Raw genomic sequence first — 25303 nt, forward strand, 5'->3', positions numbered from 1 at the left:
CATACTCAGTCATCGAGTGAGAATTGAGATCAAAGTCCTGATTCCTACTCAGGGTTTTGTTCCCCTGTGACCTATATTTTGATTTTTACACACAGTCAGCCTTCCTCTTGTCACTTCTGCATTAGCAGCTGCAGATTGAAAAACAATTTTTTTTAATGCATTTGTACTGAACACATGCAGACTTTTTATTTCAGCTGTTCCCAGAATAGCGCAGCACTGGAGAGGTGACTTCCAGTGTGTAGCAGAATGTATAGCGGTTATGTACAGGTGCTGTGCCTTTCTACAGGAGGCGTCCTTCTAGGCTATGGCCTCCATAGGCTGGCCTGGAGCCGGTCTACCTTAGGTACAAGCAACATCTGTGTTGCTTGTAGATTTTAACACAAATATTTCTTCAGTGTTCAGGAAATGTTTTGACTTCCTCAAATGAGTTCTGTCCTAGTTGTTTCCTAGAAAGAAAGAAGAACTTTTGACTTCCTTGATCATGTCTGTAGTGTACACAGTGGGGATCTAGAATTTGCTCTTAGAAACATTGGAAGGAGGGCCCAGGGAGATGGCTCCATGGCTAAATTCTTGCTTTGTATGTGTTGGGATCTCATATGGGTGCTGGTTCGTGTCCCAGCTGCTCCACTTCCCATCCAGCTTGTTGCCTAGGTAAGCAGGCAGGATGGTCCAAAGCCTTTGGACCGTGCACCTGGTGGGAGACTGGGAAGAAGCACCTGGCTTCGGATTGGCCTTGCTCTGGCTGTTGTGTCCACTTAGGGAGTGAAGTAATGGATTTAAGGTTTTCCCCACTGTATATTCGCCTTTCCAATAAAAATAAATAGACCATTAAGAAAAAAGGTTTGTGAAAAAATGAAAGATAATATGAATTTTCCATGAATGTTTTGAAGGCCCTTCCTTAAGTCTGTAGTCTAGGTAACATTGTTTTTTTACCCATGTTAATATTTCAGGTGATTTTTTTTTTTTTTTAAAGATTTCCGTATTGGAAAGGCAGAGTTAAATAGTATTGAGATCTTCCATCTGCTGGCTCACTCACTAAATGGCTGCAGCATTTGTGGGTGGCCCAGGCTGAAACCAGGAGCTGGAACCTTCTTCTGGGTTTTCCACATGGATGCAGGTCCCCAAGCAGTTGGGCCAACTTTCTGTTGCTTTTCCTTCCCCAGACACAATTAGCCAGGAGCTGAATTGGAAGTGGAGCAGCAGAGATGCAAAGCTGCATCCATAAGGGATGCTGGCACAGAAGGTGGTGACTTAACTTTCATTAATTTCTTGTAATTACACCAAGATATGTTACATGATAACATTAATGGAAAATGAAGTCTGTAATATAGGCAGTACTATTATACCCATTGTTACTCTATCGGTTAATTTCTTGATAATGATGTGAAGATCATGCCGCATAACACTCATGGAAGCTGATGAAGGGTACATAGGAACTTTATACCATCTCTGCACATCTTCTAGATGCCTAAAAATTACTTCAAAAAAGAAAAAAAATGGGGCAAATATAGCACAAAAACTTAAGCTACTGCCTGGGACATTTGCGTCCCATACAGGAGTGCTGATTCAAGTCCCAGTTATTCTACTTCTAGTCCAGTTTCCTGCCAATACACCACAAAGGCAGCGGATGATAGTTCAAGTGCATGGGTTCCTGCTCCCTACATGGGAGACCTGGGTGGAGTTCCTGGCTCCTGGCTTCTGACTTCTAGGAACTCTCCTGTCTGTTGTCCTGAGCCAGCTGATTTTGCCATTTAGCAAGAGAGCTATCTAATGAACAGTATCACTCTTTCTCTCTCCTTCTCTCTGTTGCTCTGCATTTCAGGTAGACAAATAAGTCTAAACAAGCAAATCACTCTGGAAGGAATTGAAAATATTCCAGTTTGTAAGCTCCAGTTAAACTTTATTTAGGACATTTCTATGTTAGAATGAAAACGTTAAATGAATTAGAAGTTGAACAAGAGAGCTAGTAAAACAAAAAATAGTTATCTTTTGGCTCATCAAGTGCAAGATACTGCTGTAAACAATATGTTTCATTGCATTTTACACACTATCCCTGTATTAGTGTTATTTTCTGTTTTATAAATGGGTAACAGAAAAGTTGAGTAACCTTTCCCAAAGTCATAGTAAACAGTAGATAATAAACAGTAGAGAAACCCAACCCAGGCAGTCTGACAGCAGAATCTACTCTTAATCACACCACCATGTATTGAGAAATAGTGCAGAAAGATTGAAGGTAGAAATGTGGAAGGGACAGGATGAAAAGGTCTACTCTGTGTGTGTGTGTGTGTGTGTGTGTGTGTGTGTGTGTACGTACGTGCATGATCGCACACACATCCCTAGTTAGACACATTAGAGAATGTTGGAGCAGCCAGAGTCAAAACAAATGGCTGAGAATTTTCCAGAATCAGTGAGGCCCCCATATAGTTAAATAATGCATAAAGGAAATAACTACAATGTCCCCCTTAACTAATCATTCAAAGGTGAGCTGAAATTAAAATACTTTCCACTTAAAAAATGGGATTTTTCTGTCACTGTCATTTAAAGAGCTCTTACAAATATGTGTTTTAGAAAAAGGGAAGTGAGCCCAGGGGAAGGGCCTGAGTAAGTGCTCTGATGAGCAAATGAGGTTTTGGACATATTGGAATCTTGGTTGAATGGAAAACAACAGCGGAATGTCTTATTTCAGTCTTAGCACTGTGTGTCATGAGCCAGATCATGCCAGACAAGTGTAGGAAGTATTAAGGTGTCTTTGTTAGCCACACTTGGTGATAACAGGGCCCATTAGAAATGAGCAAATGACAAGTCCAGTGACAATCCAGTCTAAATCGAAATCTTGAGAGGAACAAATGGGTTGTTACCATGAAACCCGTGCATTAAACAAACTGAAATCCTATGTCCCAGCTTCCGCAGCAAATTTAAGTTATAAGAGACATGCAGCAAACAACCTGGGCACAATTAGAAAGCTGCAAACATTCACCTTTCCTTGGCTTCTCTGTCCACATTGCATCATTCCTAGGCCTCACCTCTCCTGGAACTCTGGAAAGTACACACGTTAGAAATACAAAGCATAGCATCTTTACTGTCCCGCCTAAGCAGTGAACAGAGGGTGAGGAATACAGACATACAGGGGGGCTATGTGTCCTTGGAAACTGTCTGCGGGAAGCCAGAGAGCAAGCAGATACTAGGGAGGCCAAGTGAGTCAGAGTGCCAGAGCGATGGAAGCACGTGAGGGAGAGAGAGCCCCCCTCCCTATCATGGGCCTTTACAGGGGTTTGCAACAACGTGATACTGTTAGGTTCCAGGTGATAACAGGTGGGCGGGAGGAGTGGCTTCCAAGTGCAGGACCTCAGACCTAGCTGTCTAGGCCCACAACAGGGCTTTTCACATTTATTCATGTTCTTAGTATTTATGCTAAACCTCTGAGGTGCTGGTTCTCAAGCTTCGATGCACTTTAAAACTAATCTGAGAGCCTTATGAATTAGTGGTGCCTGAATTTGCCCTGAAAGATTCTGCCTCCCCACTTTTTGAGGCGAGGACACCCTGGACCAGGGTGACACCATGATCTGCTGTCTCCCATGTGGATGGCAGGGACTCAAGCACACGAGCCATCTTCTGTTGCCTTCTGTGTATATTAGCAGGGAGCTGGATTGGAAGGGGAGGAGCTGAAATTGCAGCCAGTGCCCATAAGGGATGCTGATACTGCAGACACAAGCTTAACGTGCTGTGCCACAGAACCTATGATAGTAGCACGTTGGTATTTGAGGATTTTACTCCGCTTAGCAACTTGTACCAAGTTTTTCATGCATTCTGCTTTTTAGCAGGTAAGCCAAGTAGAATATAATGTTCTGTTTTGTAACTCAAGAAATTGTTTTCTCACAAATGGAAACCCACATTATACTTGAGTTAACTATGCACACTTTCTTCTTTGCTTTTAGACCAACCGCAGCAGAACTGTTAAGGCACAAATTTTTCCAGAAGGCGAAGGTAAGAAATGACAGCTTTGTGTTTTTTTTTCTGTACTCATGTGATGCTGCTTGGTTGTATGTGTGTTGTGTTCACTGTTTAGAAGTTAGCGTTTCTTAACACTGATTTCTGTTTGGAAGAATGACAGAATCTGAAAGAACTGCTGAGGACACTGGGAGTACCACCCTTGGTACATGAAGTTACTTTGGAATTTAATAAATGTGTTTCTGTGTATCAACAAACAGTAGGCCAAACTTACCCAAACAGCATGAATATGAAATATTTTAGGTGTAAGCGATGGGGGCTACTGAGCTATCCTTTAGGGATTACTCCTGATTTAGTAAGTACTTCATTTCCAAAGAGATGAGAGAGTGGGATATTACATTAGTTGGAAATGTGGGCCTGGAGTCTGCAGGCTGTGGCTCATCAGGTGTGTTGAAGCACTGAGTCAGTGTGTGAGGCTGTGAGATGCCTCAGGACCAGGGAAGCCTGGGGGGCTTTGTATACTTGTTCACCTGCTGGTTGCCAGGATCGTCTCTGTGAATAAAACAAAGCCCCCAATGAAACTTCTAATATACTTAGACAACAAAATACTAGGCTGTGTGCCATGGCTGACCCATGTGAAGAGCAGAATGCTGGAGTCAGGACTGCAACGGAAGGACTGTGTTACTGTGAAACGCGGGGGATGACGGGCAGGAAGCCCTTTACCTTCACAACTGTAAAATGGGACATAAGAATAAGAATTTTTTAAAAACCCTATTTTTAAGAAAATATTTTTTTTCTTCTCTCCAGAATAAAGAGTTTCTTCAAGAAAAAATACTGCAGAGAGCACCTACCATTTCTGAAAGAGCTAAAAAGGTAAAGGAAGATGTAATTCCTCTTTCCTGGCAAGTGACTTAGATGCTTTATCTTTGCATTTTGGATCTGTGTGTTAAGTGATACACTGTTGATAGTGTATGAAAAGAGCTCATTTTGTTTCTGCTGTTTCTAAAGCAATCTTTGATGCAGTCAGTGCTTATCTTTGCTCTAATGTATAGTTGCATATTACCGTACTGTCCACCAGAATTGAGAAAGTAGTTAGTGAATTAATTCTAAGCCCTGTTAATTACTGCTTGCAGCTGTCGGGGTGGCTGTCTTGAGTTTACATGGTTTATAATTCAAGTCACAACACCCACTGAAGACACTACACTTTCTGGACTTTGTATTCAGATCCAAACAATCTTATTAAATGTGCTATTTCTAAGAAGGTATTGATGGTAATGTGAGCATGAATTTAGGTTTCTGTTTGGGCAACGTATATGGGTTTTTTTCTCCTTCCATTCATGTTAGTCCCCAGCGTGGCGCTCACTGGTGGGTGCTTTGGCCTAGCTAGACTGGCCCACACCCATTCTGACTCTTCGCTGGTGGATGCTATTGCTTAGCTGAGCCTGACTTACCCCAAGACCTGGTTCTCATGGGAACCAGCAGGTATTGCAACCTAGTTTGGCCTGTCCCATAGGTCCCATAACCATTCTGGCTCTTGTGAGCACTGGCAGGTGCCAGAGATCAACCTGGTTTGCCTTGCCCCCAGACCCAGTTCACATGCATGCTTATGGGTGCTTTAGTCTTGCCCAACAGGGGAGTCCCCAGAGTTCCCCTCCCAGGCCCATTCCCAGCCCCAGGTCTTACGCGTGCTGGCGGGAATTTCAGCCCAGCCTGGTGTGGTCCACCTGCAGTCTCTGCTCTCACTGGTGGGTGTTTCAGCCTAGCCCAGCTAGGCAAGGTCCACACCCCGTCCTGGCTTTCATGCATGCCAACAGATACTAAGGCCTGGCTCAGCTTGGTCTGTCCCCATACCTGGCCCACAAAAACTGCCATAGGCTTGCCTGGCCTGGCCTGCCCCCAGCCCCTGCTCCCATGCTCCTCAGTGGGAGCTGTGCACCAAGTTCTCCTACTAGACTCACTCACTTCCCTGGATCTCATGTCTGCCATCGGGGGTAGCAGCCCTGTTTGGCACAGTCTGCCCTTAGTACTGATCCTTGCATGCACCAAAAGATGCTGTAGCCTAGCCCCACCCAGCTTCTCCCAGGCCCAGCTGCTGCAAGTATTAGATGGGTGTCAGGTGAGCTTTGTGGTCCTGCCTGGCTTGGCCTGTCACCATCCCAGCTCCCTGTGTGAACTGGTGGGTGTTGTAGTCCCAAGGAGGTGAGCCCACAAGCTCCTTATGGAGTCTGCCCTCTGATCCAATTCTCTTATGTACTGGTGGGTGCTGTGGTCCAGCCTGACATGGCTCACCCTCTGCTTTGACATTCATTGACGGGTACTATGGCCCAGCCCAGCCAGGCATGCGCACCAGCGCCAGCTTTGGTGTGTGCCAGCACATGATAGGTGATGCTGTTTAGCTTAGTCCAGCTTTCCCACATGGTTGGTACCTTGGCCTGACCCAGATATATCCTACGGTTTCCCGCCTCTAAACCATTGCATTTCTGCTCCCTTGCTTCCCTGTGAGTGTAGTGGGTTGGTCTGTGAAGACCCCCAAAATCATTCCTTCCCTGTCAAACATGCCCTCAGGTGCTCTAATACATCTGCAGACCTCCTTCCCCTGGCGGCCTGTAGCCCCTGCTGCCTGAGGGCCAGAGTGGTGTGTGCCAGCCTAGAGTTTCCACTTTCTCCACTTAAAGAATAAGCCACTGTGCTGGGGGACAAAAATTTGGCATTAAACAGCCCAAAAAGCCCACCAGCTGTTGGCTGACTTTTTCCCAGCAGTGTAACACTTGCCTAGGTACAAAGCAGCCTAGGTAGTTGCCTACAGCTGTTTTTGTTGTTGTTGTTATTGTTTTTTTAAACAAAACTTGCACAGCTCCATGACTCTAGGCACAAATGTAATTTTGACTTATTTATTTACTTAACAAGAGCAATCTCTTGGGTTAACTTCATAGATCCAAGACCTCTTCCATTAAAAACAATTTTTGAAGAGCCAGCATTATGGCGTAGCATGCTAGGCCACAACTTACAGTGCTGGCGTCCTGTGTTGTAGCACTTTGAGTCCTGGCTCCTCTGCTTCTGATTCAATTTCCTGCTAACGAGCCTGGGAGAACAGTGGCTGAAGACCCAAGTACTCGGGTCCCTGCTGCACATTAGACCCGGATGGAATTCAAGGCTCCTGGCATTGGCCTCACCCAGTGTTTAGGGAGTACACCACCAGATAAAAGACCTCTCTGTTATTTTGCCTTTTGAATAAAGAAACCTTTAAGTTTTTTTTTTTTTTTAATATTTATTTACTTTTATTGGAAAGGCAATTTTACAGCAAGGAGAGACAGAGAAATCTTCCATCTGTTGGTTCATTCCCCAAATGGCCACAATGGCCAGAGCTGAGCCATTCTGAAGCCAGGAGCTTCTTCCGGGTCTCCCACATGGGTGCAGGGTCCCAAGGCTTTGGGTCATCCTCTGCTACTTTCCCAGGCCACAAGCAGGGAGCTGGATGGGAGGTGGAGCAGCCAAGACATGAACTGGTACCCATATAGGATCCTGGTATATGTAAGGTAAGGATGCAGCTGCTAAGCCACATTGCTAAGGGCCCTAAAATTGTTCTGAGGTTGTTAATACCTTGACCAGCTTAAATGTGACTTCACATGAAGGATTTGGTGTTTGGGTGTGGATGTGGAAGTACAGGGAATGTCTGATTGTGACTAAAGACAAAGTGGAGGTTGTGAAGAAAGAGCTTGGGAGATGTGAATTTGTGTGAGGGCATGCACTTTTGGGGAAAATGATTATGGATTGAAATGACAGAAATGGAGGGAAATATGAATGAATGTTTTATTTGGAAAAAGTGAAACAATATTGTAATTTGTCTTCCCGATGAGCAGGTCCGCAGAGTGCCGGGTTCCAGTGGCCGTCTTCATAAGACAGAGGATGGGGGTTGGGAGTGGAGCGACGATGAATTCGATGAAGAAAGTGAGGAGGGGAAAGCAGCAATTTCACAACTCAGGGTAAGCGTTGTTAAACCGTATGCTTACAGAACTCTCTATGGGTTTTGTTCATATTAGCCAACTGAACATAAAGAATACAGGAGTCAGGATGTGGACTTTGTGGCATAGCCAGTTAGGCTGCTGCCTGTAGCTCCCATGTGCCCTGTCAGAGTCCCCATTTAAGTCCCAGCTCTCTGCTTCAACCCAGCTTTCTGCTAATGAGTCCTGGGAGGCAATACCTTATGTCTCAAGTGCTTGGGTGCCTGCCACCTGTTTGGGAGGCCTGGCTGGAATTCCTGAGCTCATGGTTTTGGTCTGGCTCAGCCCTGGTTCTTTCAGGCATTTGGGGAGTGAATCAGCAGATAGATTTTTACCCCCTCTTTTTTCCCTCCCCAACTCACTCATTCTCATGGCCATTTTCCTTCTGCCTTACAAATAAAATAAACCTCTTTTTAGAGACTTATTTACTTGGCAGGAGGTTACAGAGAGAGAAGGAGGCACAAAGATGTGCTGGCTCATGCCCAGATGGCTGCAACAGTCAAGGCTGGGTCTGTCTGGCGCCAGGAGCTGCTTCTCCATCTCCCATCTGCTGCTGCGCTCAGGCACATTGGCCGGGAGCTTGGAGCAGAACCACTGATACTCAAACCAGTACATTGGAATAGGATGACAGTGTAGCAGGCAGTGGCTTACCCCTCCATCCCCCAAACAAGTAGCTTTCTAATCAGTATCTCGTCATATTTAGACAGTCCTTTTTTTTAAAATATTTATTTATTTTTTTTTTCTTAATTTTATTGTTGTTTACATTGTGGTGCAGTTTTATAGGCGCTGGGGATTCCCCCCTCCCCTCCCATACCCCTCCCCCCATGGTGGATTCCTCCACCTTGTTGCATAACCATAGTTCAAGTTCAGTTGAGATTCATTCCTTGCAAACACATGCCTAGCATAAAGTTCAGCGTCTTATTGTCCAGATAAGTTCAGTGGCCTCTTGGGGAGACCTTCTCTGGTCTGAAGGTAGGGCTAACAGAGTAAAGATCCGGTCAGTTAAAAGCCCCAACAAGACCTCAGTATCAATATACAACATTATGGAATTAATTGAATGACATAGTATTGGTTAAACAATATGTTAAAAATAATGCAAGTTCCATTCTTCGAAACATCTGGGTTGAGACAGTATCAATGACAGGTTCAAAAAATAACAAACAACCAAACAAAAAATATTTATTTTTATTGGAAAGGCGGATATACAGAGAGGAAGATCTTCCGTCCGATGGTTCACTCCTCAAGCGGCCGCATCCGAAGCCAGGAGCCAGGAGCTCTTCCAGGTCTCCCACGTGGGTGCAGAGTCCCATGGCTTTGGGCTGTCTTCGACTGCTTTCCCAGGTCACAAGCAGGGAGCTGGATGGGAAGCGGGGCTGCTGGGATTAGAACCGGCGCCCATATGAGAGGAGGATCATATTTAAGGCGAGGACTTTACCACTATGCTATCGCACTGGGCCCGATTACAAATTTTTTAAGGTCTGTCTATTTTTATTTGTAAAGCAGATTTACAAAGAGAAGAAGAGACAGACAGGAAGATCTTCCGTGTGTGGCTCTCCAGATGGCTGCAATGGCTAGGAACCAGGAGCTTCTATTGGGTCTCCCACTTGGTTGCATAAATTCTTTTAAAGATAGAATGTAGAGCCTGGGGCAGTAGCCTAGTATCTGAAATCCTTGCCTTGCAAGTGCCAGAATCCCATTTGGGCACCAGTTCGTATGCCGGCTGCTTCACTTCTCATCCAGCTCCCTGGAAAGGACTACTTAAAGCTTTGGAACCCTACACCCTCCTGAGAGACCCGTAAGAAGCTCTGGGCTCCTGGCTTCAAATCGGCTCAGCTGTCATATTTGCAGCCACTTGGGGAGTGAATAAGCAGATGGAAGGTCTTTCTGAGAGGTCTGACTTCCAATAAAAATAATAAGTCTTTAAAAAAAAAGGCATATAAAACCAAGTCAAGTGGCAAACATTAACTTAGCCATTTAAGATACCTTTGTCTCTAGGGCCTGAGCTAAATCCTTGCCTTGCATTCACAATGATCCTATATGGATGCCATTTATATACTGGATGTTCCACTTCCCATGCTGCTCCCTGCCTGTGGCCTGGGAAAACAGTTGAGGATGTCCAACGCCTTAGGACCCTGCACCTGTGTGGGAGACCCAGAAGAGGCTCCTGGCTTCAGATTGACTCAGCTCTGGCCTTTGCGGCCACTTTGCAAATGAACCAGTGGATAGATCTCTGTCTCTCCTTCTCTCTGTATATCTGCCTTTTCAGTGAAAACAAACAAGAAGTCACCTCTTGTCTCAGTAGTGTCTGGTTTTGGCTGACGCTGGCTGCTGGTCCCAGCTCTGGCCAGTGCAGAGCCTTCGAGGCAGCAGGGGATGGCTCATGTGTTTGGTTCCCTGCCAGTCTTGTGGGGAGAGGGCAGTCACTGGATATTGTTCCCGGTGTGTCTTTGGCCCCATCGCTGTCTCATCTGTTATAGATATTTGGGGAATGCACCAGATGGATAGGAGCTGAAAAATAGGGTTCCCTAATAATTTTTTATGTTTTGAACTGCTAGTGGTGGTGTTTGGTTTTTTTTTTTAAGGTGTTGTGGCTAAAAATGTCTCATTCACTGGGAAACAAACACAGCTCCGTCCCAGTGACTGCATCCTCAAGCCAGGCCTGCAGTAGCATCTTCTACTGAAAGAAACAGAGTTCCTTCGGGAAATTACCTTTCCAGGACTTGGGCAGGAGAGATCCAAGATGACAGGAGTATCATCTTCTGCTGCTCTGTACTTACCAACATCCTCCTGATGCCATCAGAGCCAGCTTGAAGGAATTCCCACTGGCCCAGTTCTGATAGCTTAACCATTGAAATAAATTAAGTGCAGCAGTGAGGTCTAAACTATTTATAGCAACCGGGATAAATGATTTTCAACATTGGTTAAAACCCCAAATTCCATAATGGAGTGCCCAGGTGGCATTCCTGGCTCTGGCCCACGGCTCCAGCTCCTGCACATGTGACCCCTGGGAGGTGGCAGGTGTCCGTGCCAGTCCCATGGGAGACCCAGGGGATGGACTCTCTGGCTCCTGACTTTAGCTGAGCTCCAAGCTAGTAGAGGCATTCGTGGAATAAGCCAGTAGGTAGATTGGTTTCTCTAATAAACAAAATTTTAAATGTGTGTATCCATACCAGCAAAATCCATATATGAAAGAAAGGGAAAAAGCAATGGTTTCTCATTGGGTGCCAAGTACTGACCTGCAACCATCATCCTAAAGGTTGGGTTGGGCCATCCGTGGATACTAAACCCAAAGGGGCAGTTTCGAGGAACAGGTAGGTTAGTCCCAAGGTCTTCTTACCCCCGTGCCCCTCCCCCTACAGATTGTGTGTCAGTGTCAAGGGAAAAAAAACAAGTACTGTATGCTGGAGAATCCAGAAAATTCCTTGACCCTGTCATTAAAAATTAAGCTCGTTAGCAAGACACAAATGATTAATACCCGAGAAGGATGCAAAGTTCTGCACTCCTTCCTGGCCCTCTGCACGTCAGGGCAGCTGCACCTGGGGAGAGCGTGGCGGGTGTGGTGGCGTTCGGGGAATGCCCACACTCCAGGTCTTCCACATACCAGGAGACCTGCGATCCAGCTGCAGTGCCTGGGTCCTAGACCACACCGTGTGCTGGAGATGAAGAAGGCTACAGTGGCGCTTAGGATCAACGGAGAGTAGGACTGTGAACAATAAATCAGATGTGAATGTTGTGTCATTGTTCGGTCTCCTGAAGTTGGTCTGTTAGAAGTCTCTCTTCTGAGGAAGTACATGCTATGTTAAGTGGTGAACAGTCATGATGTAGGAGGCCTGTTTCCAAATGATACAAGAAATTATTTTTTTTAAGATTTGTTTATTTTTATGGGAAATTCAGATTTACAGAGAGGAGGAGATACAGAGAGAAAGATCTTCCATCTGCTGGTTCACTCTAACCCTTACCCCAGGTGGCTGTAGCAGCCAGAACTGAGCTGATCTGAAGTCAGGAACTCCTTCCAGCTCCAACATGGGTGCAGGGGCCAAAGGCCTTGGGCCATCCTCCTCTCCTGTTTTCTCATGCCACAGGCAGGAAACTGGATGGGAAGTGGGGCGGCTGGAACAGGAACCAGCGCCCATGTTGGATGCTAGAGTGTGTAGGCAGAGGATTAGTCGGCTGTGCCACCACACAAACCTCAGGAAACTATTAAATGTATAAATTGAGTAAGAAAGAAACAATGAAGCAGATAAGAGAGCAAAATTAATATTTCTGTATCTAAGGTTAGAATGATGTTCTTTGCATATTTGTTCTAACAACATAGTTGTGTGAATCTGAAATCAAATGTGAAGGTTTATTTTTTGTTTTTGTTTCTTAAGATTTCAGGTAGACCACTTGCTTGTTCTGATATTTAGAACTTATTACCTGAATCTTGATTCTCCTTAACGGTGATGATGATAGAAAAGCCTGCATAGCCTTTCTTGACTAAATCCATAGTTGGCATGATTAACCAGAAATGGATAGTTAGTTAGAGGAACTTTTTTTGGGTAAAACTGCAGAGTCTATATCCAGAATTAACACTGACTTAGAGTTTACTAAATAAACACAGTATTGATTTCATGGCAGATTTGATTGATCGTTTGCACAGAAACGTTTATACAAGGCACCTGTTTGTATTGACATATCCATTTCTTGTAGCTGTTCTTTATTTTTTGACAGCCCCCATTTATGTTCTAGATCTCCAAGAGTAAGGATATAGCTTCTTGAAATGCACATTGCAGGTCACTGTGCTCCAGCTGTGGCTCAGGTTTTCTCCAGGGAAGCCTGCCATCAGATGGTGGACATCTGGCTTAGCAGGGAAGCTGCTGGATAGGATACCCGCGTCCCAGGTCGGAGAGCCTGGGCGGGCCCTGCTTCCAGCTCCTCACTCCGGCTTCCTTCCAGTGTCCGTCCTAGGAGGTAGGGGTGAAGCTGCAGCAGCCTGGTGCCTGCCCTTCGTGTAGGAGACCCGGACAGAGTTCTCAGCTCCCAGCTTTGGCCAGCCTGGTCCTGGCCATTGCAGACACTTGGGAGTCAATCAGCCAGTGGAATCAGTTTCAATTTTTTTAAAAAAGAGAAAAATTACTTTGCTTTTTTTTTTTTTTTTTAAAAAAGATTTATTTTATTGAAAAGGCAAATGGACAGAGAGGAGGAGATACAGAGAAGATCTTCCATTTGGTGATTCACTCCCCAAGTGACAGCAGTCGCTGGTGCTGTGCCAATCTGAAGCCAGGAGCCAGGAACTCTTCAGGGTCTCCCACGCGGGTGCAGGGTCCCAAGGCTTTGGGCGGTCCTCAACTGCTTTCCCAGGCCGCAAGCAGGGAGCTGGATGGGAAGTGGAGCTGTCGGGATTAGAAGAGGTGCCCATATGGGATCCCAGCACGTTTAAGGCGAGGACATTAACCACTATGCTATTGTGCCGGGCCCATTACTCTGCTTTGGGGATAAGTTGGCTCATTAGCTCGAGGTAAGTTTTGTCTGTGATGTTATGTATGATAGTAGAAAGTGCAGTATTTTGAAGACTGTGACTTCCCTAGTGTTTGAGAACGTGGTCCCGTAGTGTCTCGTGTGAAGCTCAGGTTGTGGCGTTTTTACCACGGTGAGTACTTGGGCAAGTGCGTTAGAGAATACGGTAGTGTCAGGTTCCTCCCACTTGGTCCTGGAAAGTGGTGCTGGAGTTGAGGGTGAGTTAATATCCGAAATGGAGACCTTGCAGTCTAGGACTGTCTATAAGTGACCTAAGTAACATCCTTTTCTCTGTGTTTCTTTTAGTCTCCCCGAGTGAAAGAACCTTTAACGACTTCTGAGGTAAGTCACTGTGATCACGAATCCCCTTTAAGGCGTGCGTGCGTCTAGGTTTGGTTTTAGTTTTAAGCTCCTTTAGGGGGTGCCTGAATGGGAATGAGCCTGCACCGGCAGGATTTGGGAAATTGACCTGAGAGCCCGGGATGCTCTTCCTTCCTGCTTGGACCATGAACTGCTCTGTGGCTCGGGCAGCTGGCTGTGCAAAGTCGATGTTTTGCATCCATCCATCCAGAAATGGGCTGTGTGACGTTTTTCTGTCTTGAGTTTTCCTTTGAGCCTCTTGTTTTAAAGCTTCTGTTCTCCATGATAGACCCTCCTGCTAGACGGAATCCGTTAGGTTTGCTTTGTTTTGGCCACTGCCTGAGGAAAAGCATCATTTCATGGGTCCGTTGCTAGTTGCCACCTTCCGACAGCACCGTTCAGGTCATGGTGTTGGATTTAAGGGTGTCTGTCTGCCCCCCTTGCTCGCATGCAGTTTGTATAAGTTCTGGGAATTGAGCACCAGAGAACGCACAGCCTTGTGGAAAGCAGCAGCCTTTTTACCCCAGAGGGCACCAACACGGGTCAGTCACAAAAGGCTGGGCCTCCCTGGTCTATCCTCTCTGAGTTTATCTAGAGCAGCTGCACAGCCCATTTTTAAGCTCTGGTGGGACAGGCAGGGAGGGATGCACGGAGGTTAGCTTTTGGTCTGTTACAACCTGGGAACTTGCAGGCTGCTCACAAGCAGCATTTCTTATCTCCTTTTCTTATCCTCAGCATTCTTGTCTTTACCAAACTTTGCTGCTCCTGTGAAACCTGATTTCTTGCTACGTGACCGCCATCTTTATGCACGTGCAGGCCACTTCCTACTTCACATACACAATTACACAATTTGTTTAAGACTGCATGTAAATACTGTACCTTAGCACATGAACGGGCCTGTCTCTGACGACTTACATCAGCACTGCGGCTCACTAGGGTTCCTCACTCGCCTTGGCTTATGATGGGATTACGTTGCCCTGCGCCCTTGCAATTACACGTAGCGGCGTTTGTTACTTTGACCAGTGGGAATGTGGCAGCAGGAAGAGCTGCTCTTTCTGATCCCTTTGTTTCCTTACGCCCACCACTGTTCTGCCCATGACCTCCCCCTTCCCTGTGTCCTAACAGATGTCGCACTGCCCTTGTTAGCCCTTTTTAGCCAGACACACGTAGACTGTATGTTGACCTGTTGCTTTAGGATCATTTCTTAACCCAGCTGCATCTGTGTCGGCTGCTCAGTTTCTTTCTATCCACTCACAATTTCGTGTGTGGGCTTGAGTTCGAGGTCTGCTCCTCATTCCACCTACCTGTTAATGTAAACCCTAGGAGAAGCGGCAGTGGCTCAGTGTCGTAATTTGTGGCCACCCATGTGGGACACCTGGATTAAGTTCTTGGCTCCTGGCTTCAGTGTGGCCCAGGCCTGACTGTTGCCAGCAGTTTTAAGTGAACCAATGGGTTGGTGTTATCTCTCCCTCTCTCTCTCTCCCCCTCTCTGTTTGTGTGTGTTTCTCATAAACAAAGAAAAGCAGTCCAGAAAGCCCACAAAGATGAAAGATCTAGGATTGTTTGACTTCTCTTTAGAGCAGATGTGTTTATAGAAGTGGTGGTGAGCCAGTGGAGCCAGTGACACTAAACCCCGCTTGGCAGCTGTGCCCTGGGGGGAGGCCCGCCTGGCTGACAGCAGACCAGCCTGCCTCTCCTCTCTACTGCGGCACCAACTCTGGGGGTGTGTTTCTGTTACAGCTCTTTTCAACAACTGAGCCCATGGGTACTTTGCTGCAAATTCCAGAGGAGAGTCCTGCTCACCTACCTCAGCCAGCTGCACCGATGCCTGCACAGCCGACTCACGTCTCCCCGCCGCCTCCCACAGAACCAGCACAGACAGCTCAGGTGAGGCCGAGGCGGGCTGCGATGGGCAGCCGGGGGTGGCTGGGAAGGGCAGGTACCAATGCAGGACACGAGCCAGTGTCACTTTGCTCATATGATGTCAACAACTAGGCCTCTCTGGTTTCCCTTTGAATTTTTTTCCCCTTTTAACTCTGATTTTTTGTTTAACTCATTTTTTTATACTACCCCTAGGAATTCCCCCAAATCATACAATTAAATTTTATTATATTTCAAACATGCAAATTGTTTGGAATATGGTTAATATATGTATATAAATGCACAGAGTGATGTCTTGCTAGGTTCTATAAGAAGTTAGAATTATATCTTTACACATAAGGGAGTTTCATCAGGATCTTAGAGATTTTAAACAATAATAATAACCAACAAAGGGCTAGTCATGTAACAAAATCAGGTTTAAATGCCGGATTTCTTGTCAGGTCCTCCTTGTACCGTTATCGCAGTCTGCTTAGAAGGCGGCAGATGTAGTCCACATGGAAGCGAGACGCGCCCTCCACGGTGGTGCTCTTATTGCCCATTTGTATTTCTATTAATATTCTGCCCATTTCGTGGCTTTTCTGAGTGACTGTTTTTAAGATACAAGAGCTTGTCAATTCTGTGAGTATTGATGTTGTTGAAATCAGGATATGTAACCTGTGAACCCCCTGGAGATCAGGCATGCGACTTCATTAAATGACAGCATGCTGAACACATCTGGAGGAAGGTGGGCCTACCCTGAGCCCTGCTGCTGTGTAACTTCCACAGCTCCCTGAGTAACCTCGGCACCGCATGCCCTGCGGAACCAGGAGTCCTTTCCCGATAACTTAATGAAAAGAAGATAAATGAAGTTCTGATTTTTCTCCTTCTGCATCCCAGTGGGTTGGCTTGCATTTTCCCTTTTAAAGACCAATCTTCTGGGCACTTCTGATTAGTCACTTTCTCCTATTATACCCACCAGGTAGGAAAACATACAGAGCTTTCTTAGGAAGACTGAGGACAGATGGGATTCATTTTGTAAACTGTTTGAAGGGATGCTCATCCTGCAGCCATGAGAGATGGCTGTTAGCTCTCAGAGAGGAGGAGGTTAGCTGTGGGAAGATGGGCACCCCAGCGGGATGAGTTCCCACGATGTTGCTGCTTTAGGCCGTTCTCCATGTGTGCTGCCTTAGGCTGTGTTGGAAGATTTGTTTTGTTCAGGAGAGTAAATGCACTTTAACTAAACACTTTTCAGGAGATTGAATCCTTAGAGGGAGGGGGAACAGCGTCACGGATTATGTGTGCAGCAGCCTTTTCAGGAAGGTCTCACCTCAGAGCTGGGCAGGAGCCCTGCTACTGTTGCCTTGCACACCGGGTCCCTGGCCCAGACCACTCTGCTTCCGTCAGCTTTGCCACCAGAAACCACTAAGGACATCTCTTGCCCAGGCGGATTTCAGTGTCAGCTCCAGCTGTTACACCGTGTGTGTTAAGAGATGCTCAGATACCTTCCTTTGGTTCTGGAGGCCTCCCTTGCAGGCAGCAGAAGTGACCTCACCCCACCGTCTCGCAGACCTGGTTGCCTTTGAAATGTCCTGTTTGCAGCTCCCCAGATGTGTATAGTGGGAAACCACTTGCAGTGGTCTTCAAAATAGAAAAAGTTAAAGGTGCCCATCATGTATGGAATTTCACCTAGGCATGAGAAACGTTTTCCTAACCGTGCTTGGCTGAGGCTGACATGAAATGCTGTCCTTGTCACAAGGGCATGTCCTCTTGCAGCAGGCAGTGAACTGGGGACTAGGTGACCCCAAGAAAGGCAGGAACCTGCCATCACTTCCGTGCTTCGTGTGCCAGGTAGTGACTCTGTAACTTGATGCTTTTTCAGGCTGTGACTTCAGGAGCAGGTTCCCAGGAGGTCAAGATTCCTATCAGTCTAGTGTTAAGATTAAGGTAAGGAGTCATTTTCCTTCTCAGAATGTTGTGTGTATTGTGTAATACTCTGTGGCTCAGAGTTGCTGGATAGTATGGCCTGTCGTCCAGCATTGGTGCTGCCTGCTTGGTTGTACTGTGCTCTATAGGGGTTCCAGTGGCAGTGTGTGGACCTGGGTGTTGACAGGTGCCCTGACTTGTGACGCACGTGGGCTTGTAGCTGTTTCCCTGCTCACAGCGATGTGTGTACTGAGCCTTTGCAGGGTGGCCGTGGGGAGTTAGGAAGCGTGGCCTGTAACGCAGGGTCATGAGAGAAGCAACACAGGCCAGCACATCTAAAGAACAGTTTTGTCATTGCAATCGTACATGGGATCTTCAGAAAGTTTATAGAGATGTGTATGAGCAAAAAGTGATGTCTGGATTTAAGAAAGGTTTTGCACCAATATAAACTTCAGTCCCATTTTCCATTAGCTTTTTGCTATGCCCTTGGAGAAGCACCGTGGACTCGGCAGTTGCTTGCCCAAGAGGGAAGGAAGGCTTTCTGATTATGATAATAGAGGCCTTGTTCTGCAGAATTGAAAGGAAGAGCCTCTGTGTGTGTCTGCAATCTGTCTCCATTCTAACCGGCAGCCTGGTGGGGCGTACAGGGATTGCTCAAAAGGAAGTGTCTTCAGCGGAATTTATTCGTGCCAGCTCCCTCCCTCTGCCCAGTTTGGAGGTTAGGATTTCAGAATAACTTTGGCTATTGTCTTGCTCGAGTTAAGTCACTTTCTACATGCAAACGCATCTGAAGAACAAATTAACCGTCAAAGCATTTCTGGGCAGGTGTTTGGCCTAGCCACTAAGACACCTGTAACCTGCATTGGAGTGCCTGTGTCTGATTCCCAGCGCCGACTCCCGACTCTGGCTCTCTTAATGCAGATTCTGGAGACATTAGTGATGGCTGAGTCACTGGCTCCTGTCACATGTGCAAGGGCTGAGCTGCCCAGCTTTGGCTGTATTGGGCATTTGGAGACTGAAACAGCAAATGGAATTCTCTTTGGCTCAACTTTTTAAATATTTTTTTTAAATAAAATTTTAAAATTTATTGGAGGCTACCTACCTGGCCACCTTCAACCAGTACTCATATTCCACTGAATTTCCTCAGCTCACCCCCTTCCACATTACTGCCCCTCATCAGTCATATGCATTTGAATTTCTGCAGTCATGTATATTTTTTAGACTTATTTAACTTGAAATACAAAAATTAAAGGGAGGCCGGGGAGGATAGAGACAGAGAGAGAAAGAGAAAAAACTGTCTGTCCACTGGTTCAGTCCCCAAATGGGCACAGGAACCAAGGCTGGACCTGATCAAAGTCAAGAGTCTTTGACCAGGAGTCTCTTCCTGGTCTCCCACATGGGTATCAGGGCCATTAAGAGAGAATTGGACTGGACATTGAGCAACCGAGACTCAAAGCGGTGCCTGCATGAGATGCCAGCATTGTAGGTAGCAGCTTTACCCGCTGCACCACAGTGCCAGCTCCTCTGGAGCCACACATTAGCTCTGCTGCCAGTGCAGGCCCAATTGCTTTCCCCATTCTCTCTGCCCACCTGCCCACAGCCTGCCTGTCCATGAGGTCATGCCAAATCTAGGCAGGCATTTGGTATAGCATCTACGATGCGTCTGCATCCTGTTTAAAATGCCTGGGTTTGTATCCTGGCTCCATTTCCTATTTCAGCACGCTCTTACTGTGCACCCTGGAAGGCAGCAGCTGATGGCTCAAGTACTTGGCTTCCTACAACCCATGTGGAAAACCCAGACTGAATTCCCAACCCCTGACTTCAGCCTGGGCCACCACTGCCTGCTGGTGTTTGTGTCCACATTTGCTGCCTTTTAAAGAAATGGAGGAAGTAAATTAAGGACTACCTGGAAGGCTCTCCCTTTGCATTCTGCTCTCATGTGTTCTTTGAGTCCCTGTGGCATGCATTTCATTTGATGAGCTGCTTATCAGTCATGAGCCAGAGTTCGTGGGTAAGATGAAGTAGGTGCCACACATCCCCAGTCACACAGAGATTTTGCTCTTATTTGAATTCTGGGTGACTTTAAAGGACAGAGGCTCGCTTCTGATTCTGGAGGCTGGCAAGTCATATGCGGGGGCTCACCTATGGCAAGGGCCTCGGGGCTGTGTCATGGTGGAAGATGGGAGATCAAGAGAACCGGAGCTCCCTTTCGTGGGCACCTGCCGTGGGCTGCTGTGAGCCAGCCCTGCTGGACCAGCAGAGCCCTCGGAACTGGCCTCCTGTCATGGCCCCACTCTCCACACCCAGCACAGGAGCATCATCTTTGTGGGGATCAGAGGGAAGGACGTGGAAGGGCCTCCTCAGAGTGTGAGATCTTTACGTTAACTGGTGATGGAGTGTAAGATTGCTGCTTGGTCAGTCTGAGTCTTACTATCCGTGGGGACGAAAACAGCTTTCCTAATAAACACTGGCAGAATATACTCATGGAGTCAAAAGTTCTTATTCTACATGGTTTGTTTTCTTTCCTAGGAATTCTAAAAAAGAACTAAATGATATCCGATTTGAATTTACTCCTGGGAGAGGTGAGGCATCAGAAATATTGATAACAAAATATTTCATGAAATGTGAAGTTCTGTCCTTTAGATCTGTTTTGCTTATAAAGGATGAGTAAAATATTTTCTGGTTTAAAGATTTCAAGTGGTATATGAATAAAATTCAAATACGATTTACTTACTGCTAAATTCATTTAGTCTCCTAAATTCACTTCTAAATTTACTCCTAAATGAAGACAGCTGTCATTTACTGATTAATCAGGGCATCATGCAAAGCACCATCTAAATAGATTGTCACAGCAGCCCCTAGGCAGAAGTTTCCATCTCCATTGTGTGATGTAAACATCAAGGCTTGGTGAGAGTGACCTGTGTAAGTTACAGGTCTAGAAAGAAGCAGAGCTGGAGTGCAGACCAATTCTGTCCAAGGCCAGTGCTCCTGCTCTTGTCACTGGCCCTACAGGGTTGGCGCTTCGTGACAGCAAAAGAGAAGCGAGGCCTCTGCTGTCTTCCCTCCCCAGCCACTCGTGCTGTTTCCATGTCAGCAACGACTAACCATTAAAGGGAACAGGTGCAGAGATGTTTCTTTTAATTCCTGAAAGTCCAACAAAGTCACTCTCTTGGGAAGTACGTCCAGTTTCTGACTGCTAGGTGACTCAGGGGAGCTCAGGTTGCCTCTGAGGGGCTGACGCCACTGTGTCGTTGGAGGAGGAGGTTAATTGGGGGTTTCTGTCCCAGTTTTGGTTTCTAGTTACCCCCCACTGCTGAGGTTACAATATGTGGGGTAATGATGCAAAAAGAAAAGCTATACCAAATGAAAATCATTTAGAATATGATCCCCAGAAGAGAGTTTGCAGTTTGTTCTTCTTGGACTTTTCGTTGAGAATGGATTTTTGTGTATTTTTAACCCTAGAACTCTTCCTCCTTCAGTGGCTTGTCTTGGAGGTCAGAGGTGTCACATCTGGGGTGCCCTAAGAAGGATTGCCCTTGTAACATCACGTTGAGTGTTCTCACGTGAGCTCAGCCTATCTACATGGCACCATCTACAGATTCTCTGTGTATCACAGTGGCTCTTGCCCCCTGGCCACACTGGGGAGAATTCCCTACTTGAGATCATCCCCAGTGGTAGGGAAAATTCCTGGGTAGGAGGAGGCCCTTGCCTGCTTTCTGTAAATCGAGTGACCGCCTTGGGCCCAGCAGTGCTGGCGTCCTGTGAGGTGTCCTATGAGGTGGTGGTGGCCTGAATGTGCGTGAGACCTAGCCCCTTCTTTGTCCTTACAGATACGGCGGAGGGGGTCTCCCAGGAGCTCATATCTGCTGGCCTGGTCGATGGAAGGGATTTAGTCATAGGTAACGACTCTGTGTTGTGTGCTTGTGCCCATGTCCCTTTGCCTTTTAAAGAAATTAACAGAGTTAAAAGAAAGAAAAGAACAGCAAGCTCAGAGGTGAGATTTGGGAGGTGGGTAAGGAACTAGTTGCAATGCCTGTGCTGGCAGCAGTGCCAGGAACCGTTTCAAGAACCGTCCCTACGGGGGTTAAGCACTAGGTTTGAGAGGTGCTTGGTATTCAGATTTCAAGATTTACTTGTATGACTTGGAGATGAGTTGAAAGGATACTTTACATTTCGGCTTGTTGCTTTCATTCTGATTGTGCCTGGAACACTTTTAAGATTTTTTATTTTTCGTTTGAAAGGCAGATTTACAGAGGACATATAGGATATATATAAATAGAGAGGGGGAGAAAAAGAAAAGGGAGGGGAGAGAGAGAGAGAAAGAGAGATTATCTTCCACCTGCTGCCTTACTGTCCAAATGACCCCAGTGGCTGAAGTTGGGCAGATCCATGCAAAGCCAGGAGCCCAGAGCTTCCTCTGGGTCTCCCATGTGGGTTCAGAAGCCCAAGGACTGGGGCTGTCTTCACTGCTTTCTCAGACATATTAGCAGAGAGCTGCATGGGAGGTGAAACAGCCAGGATTTGGGATGCCAACCCTGCAGGCATCTTAACCTACTCTGCAACAGCACCAGCCCCTGTATCGGTTCTTGACCTTAGTTAAAACTTTTTAAATATTGTTACAAGTGAACTTAATGTAACTGCTCATTCATTACTTTTTCTGTTTGTGTGATTACAGTGGCAGCTAACTTGCAGAAAATTGTAGAAGAACCTCAGTCAAATCGATCTGTCACTTTCAAATTGGTATGCATCCCTTTTTGCTTATTAAACTTCCCTGCCCGTTCTGACCAGCCCCTGTATTCTCCAAGATGAGGATGTTGGCATGTGATGGGCCACATCCAGCCAGTCTCCCAGAGGCCCTGGACTGATGTGTCCCTTGGAGTGCTTGCTGACCCTTTCCATAGCAGGAGGTCTCCGATCTCATTCCAGATGTGTACCAGCCCCCATTTTGGGGGGGGCAAAAAACTCAAACCAAACAAACAAAAAAACCCCACATTGGTCAGCCTCTTGTTTGTATCCCGAGGAGATGTGGCGCACTGCCTGCTTTTCCACTGCCCTAGATCTGTTGTGGCTGCTACCTGCCACTTTGTTTCTAAGTAAGCTCTGCTCATTTTGTTTGGTTTTCAGGCATCTGGTGTGGAAGGCTCAGATATCCCTGATGACGGCAAGCTCATTGGATTTGCCCAGCTCAGCATCAGCTAAGCCCCAGCCCCAGAGGAGATGGCCTAAGGAGTTTCCACACCTGCATATCTCTGTTGCTTCTGTTGGCCTCAGCCCACTACTGCCAAAGAACCCAGCCACACACCTCCCAGCTAGGAGCTTTAGAATTGTTTCTTTCTGTTCTTCCTGTGCCATCAGTCCTCCTTTTCCCCACAGGGAAAGAGAAGTTGGATCACCTGTGGCCAGCACCCTCTTCAAGAGTTCCGTTAGTCAATGTCCTGCCTCTGTCCCCATCTTCCGCCATATGAGAAGTGGCCCGTGTTCCTCGAGGCCAGGAGGGAGAGCTATTGGCTCATTCTTGCCTTACTCCCAGGCTGGTCCAGGTGGAAAGTAGCAGTTATCCTGGGCTTCCTCAATCCACCTGCTCTCTCACACCTGCCACGGTGTGGGTGTCTTGGGATATCTCTTTTCCGCTGCAGTAGCAATTCAAAGCTGACTGTTGAAGCTGGAACCCAGAGAATTTCATTTTGTACTTTTTCTTTGTACCTGATACAAATTCTAGCAACCTTTGTTAGGAAAAAAAAAAAAGCACAGCCTTGGGTGGAGGCAGCCCAAGTTGCATTCTCCTTCCTGGCGCTCCTTCCTGGCGCTCCTAAGCGCAATGCTGAAGCTGCTCCCCGCACTTGTTCTCTGGCGCTCCCTCCCGGAAGGGTTGCTAGCGTTAACTTCAGCCAGTGCAAAACATCTGACTGTAGTTGAACTTCAGCTGTGGGCTGCTTCACAGCAGAACTGTGGGCTGTTCGCTAAAGAAAGCATCAAGTGATGGCTTAGGAGAGTGAATTAATTTTGGCCAGCGGTGGTTTTGGACAGGAAAACAACTATCACTGGGAAGTATTTATTTTCAGATCTTAGGAGAAATGAACTTTGGAGAAGAAGCTGCTGCTCGGCTCCTCCAGTGAGAAGAGTTGGTTCGCCCAGCTTCCAAGTCACAAGGGACTGGGTGTGCAAGGCTCAGACGCCCACAGCAATAAAGGGAGCCGCACTGGGCCAGAGGGGCCTGCCTCCTGCTCCCTCTCCTGCACTGACTTCATGGAGGGGGCCGCCCGCACGCCGGACCTGACTCAAGATGACAAGTGAAACCACATGTGCCGTGACCTTTAGGGTTTCCGAGTAGACAGTGTTCATTTGATTTTTTTACAGAAATAATATAAATTATTCTTTAGGTTTAGAAAGTGGGCACTCACAATGCAATATGGGAATAATTGGTTGGGGGGTGATTCTCTTTTTCCTACAGTTTCCTAGGCAGCCTCTGTGTAATTGCTAATAGCCCTACCAAGTTTTATACATAAACAGAATATCCCACCTGGCCTTAAGACACCCACAGTTGGGCTGTGGACCCATGGCAAGGGAAGACTCCACCTTCCAGAGAGTCACCTGTGCCCTCTCCAGCTCTGCTGGTCTGACGAATAAGGTGCCCTAGGTTCTCTCCTGGGATGCGCCTGATAGTGCTCCCTGCAGCTGACTGGTCAACAGTCTGTCTCACTCAGTTCAAGCCTGTGGTTTTAGTCTTGGGCTTTCTTCATGTGGCACCTTGCAGGTGCAGAGGCATGTTGGGAAAGGGATGAAGGTTGGGGGGAGGGAAGGAGGGAGAGAGAAGGGATGGGTGTGGGATGTGGATTAGAGAAAGAGTTGATTGGAAGTTGAGACCTCCCAAATCTAGGGTCCCAGCGGGATAGGGAAAAGGAGGGGATCTGCTTTAGGAGGGGGGAGGAAAGATGGAAAGACAGCAAGTGTTTGTTTACTTTTTCTTTTTTGGGGGGGTTAGAGCATGTGGAAACAAGGACCAAGAGGTGGGGATGAGGTATGGAGGAGAGATGGTGACCTCTTGGCACGAGGCTTATGGCTTACCTTAGAGTCTGTTTTCAGTTGCAAGTAACAGCATCACAGCTGACTTATCATGAAGCCCTATGGTGGTAGCGTTACAGTTGTGAGTGAACTGGTGCCAGTCCAGATGCAAGCACGGCTCACCATATTGTCTGCTTTGTCCAGCTTGCTGGTTGCCTTCCAGCTGCAGGGTTGCAGCCATGATGGTGCAGGTGGGCTGGGGCGCTCTTCCTTTTCACGACATGGCCTGTCTGCTGGGAATTTGAGAATAGACATGGAGTCCCAGCACCCAGTTCCTTTCTTCTTGGGCACTCCTTTCCTCGGGCAGTTTGAGTTGCCGCACCTTCCCTGGGTCCCTGGGCCTGGGACGGACTGCAACACAAGGTGGTATGTGCCAATCCAGTTTGTGAGATGCATGGTCTTCCTAAATGACTAACAGAATTGTTGGGATTGTTCTGCTGAAGTTGTAAACCCAATCCTAGAGCCAGCTGATTTTTCTGATAATTTGCGAGAGAGTTACAGTGTGTTACTAAATGGAGGTTCCTTAACAGCGATGCTAGATTATGGAGGACATAAAATATTCTCCCCCTTCCCTTCCCACTCCCCTTTTGGACTTTGTATTTTACTGCATGTTTTCTTCATTTTTAATCAGTAAAGAGTAAATTGTCTTTAGT

The 25303-nt window shown here is 46.8% G+C and overlaps 1 protein-coding gene across 2 annotated transcripts in view; it reads left to right on the plus strand.

Moving 5' to 3' along the window:
• The window catches only part of OXSR1 (oxidative stress responsive kinase 1), an 88199-nt gene extending 64388 nt beyond the window's left edge, over nt 1-23811 (plus strand). For both annotated transcript variants that reach the window (XM_040964951.1, XM_040964959.1), the window contains exons 9-18: nt 3936-3984; nt 4756-4821; nt 7809-7931; nt 13752-13787; nt 15546-15692; nt 17545-17609; nt 20118-20170; nt 21419-21487; nt 22264-22328; nt 22713-23811. In XM_040964951.1, the coding sequence (XP_040820885.1) occupies nt 3936-3984; nt 4756-4821; nt 7809-7931; nt 13752-13787; nt 15546-15692; nt 17545-17609; nt 20118-20170; nt 21419-21487; nt 22264-22328; nt 22713-22787 (748 nt within the window). In that variant the 3' untranslated portion in view covers nt 22788-23811. The remainder of the gene's footprint in view (nt 1-3935; nt 3985-4755; nt 4822-7808; nt 7932-13751; nt 13788-15545; nt 15693-17544; nt 17610-20117; nt 20171-21418; nt 21488-22263; nt 22329-22712) is intronic.
• The last annotated feature ends 1492 nt before the right edge of the window (nt 23812-25303 follow it).

The sequence above is a fragment of the Ochotona curzoniae genome, unplaced genomic scaffold (assembly GCF_017591425.1).
Source record: "Ochotona curzoniae isolate NIBS_2020 unplaced genomic scaffold, NIBS_Ocur_1.0 contig_1302, whole genome shotgun sequence".
NCBI lineage: Eukaryota > Metazoa > Chordata > Mammalia > Lagomorpha > Ochotonidae > Ochotona > Ochotona curzoniae.